Raw genomic sequence first — 5,201 nt, forward strand, 5'->3', positions numbered from 1 at the left:
ACCACTAGAGGGAGCCCGTGTATCAAGTGTTCGAGAGACTAGACCAGGGGTGTCAAACTCATTTTTGTGGACGGGCCACATCATAGTTGTGGTTTCCCTCAGAGGGCCGGTATGACTGTGAACCCATATAAATTGATTGGAAAGCCAGTTTTGAAATCAGAAGCTAGTAAGTAATTGTTCAACAAATTTTAAATTTATTTTAAAAGGGGAGGATTGGTAACAAATAAATGGCAATATCTCATATCTCAATGTTGTTAAAAGTGAAGAAAATATGCTAGAAACAGGAAGTTGATGCAGATGATTTGCCCTTTGCGGGCCACATAAAATGAGGTTGCGGCCAGATCTGGCCTCCGGGCCTTGAGTTTGACACCTGTGGACTAGATGGATGCAAATTGAGCAAAAAAATAAATAAATTACGACTTTATTATTGGGATAAATATCATGGTCACTGTGAATTATAGGGGGAACAAATATGATGATGGAAAAACCTTTTTCCCCACCGTATAAAAGCACAACTTCATCTACGTAAGAAAATAATTGTCATGTTGTAATTTGATAAAATAACTTACAAATGTGGACAAAAAAGTTAATAAAAAGTAAAATTACAAGTTTATTCTAAGACCGTATTAGTCGCGCACTGAAAATATAAAAGGCATATTTTTCAATTATTTTTACGCTAACAGAATTTGCTCATTTATTGTCCAAAATTATTAGCATAAATATATATTTTAATACAAATTATTATAATGTTAAACTAAATTTCCAAATTAAACTACTTTCGTGCTAAGTATTGATTGAAATATTTTGATATCGTCATTGTTGGCAAAGTACGGTTATAACTTAAACAGGTATAGCAAGGTAAAACGCATTTTATTTTATGGCAATATTAGTGTTTAAAGCGACGTTCACTACTTGATACTACATTACCCAGAAGACACTAATAATAGGTGCCCAAAATGCGCCTGCATATAATGGTCATAAAGGCATCAATTTTGAGGCTAAATTAAAATAGAAAATATATATTTTTTATTCTTCTTAAACAAAACAAACTATAAATAGTTTATAGTATTTATTTTTACGTTTAAATAGCATTTCAAGTCACTGTCTTTAGGTTTTCAATCTGGAGGATTTATTTTGACACTCGATCACAGGACCATCATGCGGAAGCAATTTGTCTTACCCACTGTTTGATTCAACTACTTTATTTGGTATCTTAAATAAAATCCCAAAAGGTGCTGAAATTGAGTCTTGGGGGGGTCAATTGAATTACGATGTCGTCGGAGGAATTTGAGAAGTTGCACGAAATCTATAGATCCCTTTACGATGAGCTAAAGCTGATGCCGGAGAGGTTGCTGAGGAGCCATGGAGGTATCGAATTGTTGCGATTTCTATCTTAGCAATACATTTGAATAAATCATTGACAACCTTTGTGTTTTTGTTCACCCGCAGAGGAGAAAAAGAGCTTGTTGAGGGCCTTCGACGAGAGAAAAGGAGAGGCGGAGGAAATTGTGAGCTTCCCTGATTGTTTTGGAAACGTTAGCTAGCAAGCTGTTGAGTTTGCACCACCTGCAGAATCCTCTGCTTATTTTTTTAAAGAGAAAAAAATCAAATAATATGTTTGAAATTGTATTGTGAAATAGGTGCACTGAAAGTCATTGACAGCCCCAAAAATAAATGATTTATTTTACGGTATTTTGGTTTCTAGAAATCTCTCTCTCTCTTTCTCTTTCTCTCCCTCTCTCTCTCTCCCTCTCTTTCTCTCCCTATCGCTCTCTCCCTATCTCTCTCTCTTTCTCTCTCCCTGTCTCTCTCTCTATTTCTCTCTCTCGCTCTCTTCTCTTTCTCTCTCTCTCTCTCTCTCTCTGCAGAATACCTTCTCTTGTACATAGTGATGACTGCAGTAGGGCTGCAAAATTAATCAAATTTAAATCTACATAAAGTGCAATTTTTATATATAAGAGCTGCAATTTGGAAAGAGTCAGTTAGCTTTATGTTTTTCTATATTCATATCACGTCTAGGTTAGTTCAGTGCTGATGGTAAATACAAAACCCATGTTTTCATATCATCATCATAATATACATCAATGTTGAATTTGTTTGCATTATCATTGAATACCGATTTTTTTTTCATCTCACTTGTTTGGTACGATTTTGTTTTAGTGGGCTTGAAAGACTGCAAGTCAGTGTTTTGAAAGTTAAGAAACTAATTGAGATAGATAAACTGTCTTTCATATTTATTCCTGGTTCAATTGCTTTTATTTTAGCTCAAGGCAAGTGTTGCGGGTGTGCTGGAGCTTATCCAACTGACTTAATAAATCTGTTTGAGTGTAAACCTAACTTATAAGACAAAGACATTTATTTATAATAAATATATTATTTGTGATAATGCAGTTTAATGTATTGCTCGAGTTTGTGACTTTGAAAAAAATAATCATATATTAAATCTGAATAGTAATAAAAATCACACATCGCTATTATTTTCAAAATCATTCAGTTCTAGTTTTCAAGCATGTGTCGGTCAAAGTAGGAGCCTTAAAGTGATGCGTCTTGGCTTGTAATCTTCTGTTTAGAACACTGCAAGAATGCGGTCTAACCCTGTAATTGGTTCCATCTTAAAGCCGTTATCCCGCGGCATGCAAAAAAAAAAAAAGAAGAAGAAGAAAGAAACTACATAATTGTGCCCTCGTTTGACCCCAGCTGCAGGGAATGGAAGAGGAGCTGCGCGACGCTCCGCCTCCCTACCGAAATTCCATGAGAACCAAGCTGCGTTTATACCAACGTGACCTCGCCAAACTGCAGCGGGACACCAAGAACTCGGCCCCGCCGCTGTCGGACGGGAGTCACGGCAGCATCTATTCATCGCAAAACCAACAAAGCGTGAGTTTTGTGACGACTTGGACATAATGGATCGGCACGTTTATCTTGGTGGACCTTCACAACACGGTGATAAACAGCAGGCCAGGGTTGTCAAACTCAGCCCACATTTGACATAATTACCATTTCTGTCAGAGAGGGGCAATAAAATTGTGAAAACCAAATGAACTCGGTGAACTTGCACTATTCGCAGAGGATCGTGACTGAGCCTCGTTGCAAATAGTGTAAATCTGAGAAGTATTTAACCCCCCCTACGCCAAACAAAAATACGAAGTATTGAAATGAAATCAAATATACACATATACCAATCTTGCGAACGCCAAACCTCAGTTAAAAGCAACGATTAAAATTGTGAACATTTTTATTGTGTCATTCTGCTTTTTTCGATTTGAATGAATGGGTCATCGATCGCAAAATGGCGTCTGCGAAAATGGATCATTCTGATTGGCTGTCAGCTAACATCGGTTATTCGTCCTCCTCTGTCCAGACACGCGTGCAGTCGCAGCGGGCCTTGCTCCTGCAGGGCACCGAGTCGCTGAACAACGCCAGCCAGAGCATCGAGCGCAGTCAGCGCCTCGCCGCCGAGACGGAACACATCGGCACCGACATCATCGAGGACCTCGGCGGGCAACGGGAGCAACTTGATCGGACCAGGGACAGAGTGAGCGTCTTTAAAAAAAAGGGGGGGACTTAGGTGGCGGACTCTGCATTGTGATGGTTTCAACTTAAACGGGAAAAAAAAATGTTGGCAGAAATACATAACACCTCAAATCTTTTCTATTTAGGAAAGTGCAACACTGATTTTTTTTTATTTTATTTATTTATTTATTTATTTATTTATTTTTTTTTTTTAGTCGCGTAAATACGAACCGCACCAAACGAAAAATAATCAGTCTGATTTTGTTCCGGGCCAAAGGACTGTGAATACACCCTTAATCTTTTCTTTTTAGGAAAGTGCAACCTTGATAGTTTGTCATCTTTTTAGGAAAGTAGCAAAACTAACAGGTGCATTAATATATAACAGTTGAAATATTTTCTCTTTCGAGAAGAATAACAACAATTTGTCATCTTTTAGGAAATGAAGAGAGAACAGTGTGGATGATAATGCTCCCAAAAAAAAAAAAAATTGAACAAACCACTCTGACCGCTTGCATATGCTGAAGTGCCGTGTTTGATGTGACAAGAGTGCGGTTCCACTTTCTATCTGTGACCCTGTATGTTTGTTTCTTTGTTTGTAGCTGGTAAATACGGGAGAGAACCTCAGTCGCTCGCGGAAGATCCTCCGTTCTATGTCTCGACGGTAAGTGCGAGCTCAAAGTTGATGTGGTGTAAACAAATTGGTTCGTATTTAATTGCATTTTCCTTAGAGGCACTAAGAAACACAATTGTAAGGTCACAACCAATATTTCAAAATATCTGCCAGGGTGTGTAAACTTCTGAGCACGACTGTAAATACAGGAAAAAAAGCAAAGCGCTTTCAAATAAAACCACAAGCCTCAAGACCCGTTCTGGCTTGCGCGCTCAATTTCTGACATTCCGAGAACATTATCTGACGTGCTTTGTTTGACCTCTCCCATCAGGCTCATGACAAACAAGCTGCTGCTCGCTGTCATCATTCTCATGGAATTGGCCATTCTGGGCGCTGTCGTTTACCTCAAGTTCTTTCGGCGATGAGGTCGGCGGAAGAGGAAAAAACAAAAAACAAAACTTCATTTCGGACCCTTGAGGTCCAACGTGTTACCGAAGGTTCAGCTCTAGATGAGGATTCCTCACCACATGAACCACATAATCAAACGTGCACTATTTAATAGAGACTGTTAACACAGAGAAATCCCTCTGGAAGATTTTGGACATCTGCGGACCGGAGAGGATGTTCAGTGGCGGCGGCACTGGACCCACCACATGGTCCAACATGGCAGCCAGTGTGTTAAACGGAGGTACTTAATTTAGCAATAGCCAATGTCGGAACTGATGGCTCCGTTTCTGTCTTGATTGTTTTAAATTTTGCTTTGTATTGCTCAGGTTGTTACACTCTGAACAATGGGCAAAAAAAAGTTGCTTTCTTCAATATTTCTATGCAGAATTATCTCAAATTTCAGAAGGCCAGACAGCTTTGATCGCACTTACTACTTTAAAAAAAAAAAAATAAATTGCCGTTATTAAGTCGTCTTGCTGGTCTTGTTCTTTACTTGGAATTATTTAATCCATTGATCAGATGATTGTGAATGTGATTGTTTCCCGGAATACTGATTCTTCCAAGTATTTGCTTCCTGTTTTGTTTTATTTTTTCTTTTAACAGTTATTACTCCTAAAAAATATGAACTGTT

The 5,201-nt window shown here is 38.4% G+C and overlaps 1 protein-coding gene across 3 annotated transcripts; it reads left to right on the top strand.

Moving 5' to 3' along the window:
* Nucleotides 1-1,124: 1,124 nt before the first annotated feature.
* Nucleotides 1,125-5,136, top strand: vti1b (vesicle transport through interaction with t-SNAREs 1B). Of its 3 annotated transcripts, XR_015845054.1 has the most exons (7): nt 1,128-1,368; nt 1,450-1,508; nt 2,698-2,877; nt 3,362-3,535; nt 4,113-4,174; nt 4,455-4,620; nt 4,701-4,840. XR_015845054.1 is itself a non-coding variant. In XM_088304515.1 (6 exons), exons 1-6 carry the CDS (start codon nt 1,272-1,274, stop codon nt 4,822-4,824), a joined length of 696 nt encoding a protein of 231 aa, XP_088160641.1. In that variant the 5' UTR covers nt 1,125-1,271; the 3' UTR covers nt 4,825-5,136. The 3 variants fall into 3 exon arrangements, 2 of the variants coding, with proteins under 2 accessions (XP_088160641.1, XP_088160648.1); XM_088304515.1 differs by lacking the exon at nt 4,455-4,620 and having other exon boundaries at nt 1,125-1,368; nt 4,701-5,136; XM_088304522.1 differs by having other exon boundaries at nt 4,455-5,136.
* The last annotated feature ends 65 nt before the right edge of the window (nt 5,137-5,201 follow it).

The sequence above is a fragment of the Idiotropiscis lumnitzeri genome, chromosome 1 (genome assembly GCF_059441095.1).
Source record: "Idiotropiscis lumnitzeri isolate Australia: NSW breed Sydney's pygmy pipehorse chromosome 1, RoL_Ilum_1.0, whole genome shotgun sequence".
Classification (NCBI taxonomy): Eukaryota; Metazoa; Chordata; class Actinopteri; order Syngnathiformes; family Syngnathidae; genus Idiotropiscis; species Idiotropiscis lumnitzeri.

Coding starts and splice junctions, on each gene's coding strand:
- vti1b (XM_088304515.1), top strand. CDS start 1,272: ATGTCGTCGGAGGAATTTGAGAAGTTGCACGAAATCTATAGATCCCTT. Junction 1,509..2,697: donor AAGGAGAGGCGGAGGAAATT/GTGAGCTTCCCT, acceptor GTTTGACCCCAG/CTGCAGGGAATGGAAGAGGA. Junction 2,878..3,361: donor CATCGCAAAACCAACAAAGC/GTGAGTTTTGTG, acceptor TCCTCTGTCCAG/ACACGCGTGCAGTCGCAGCG.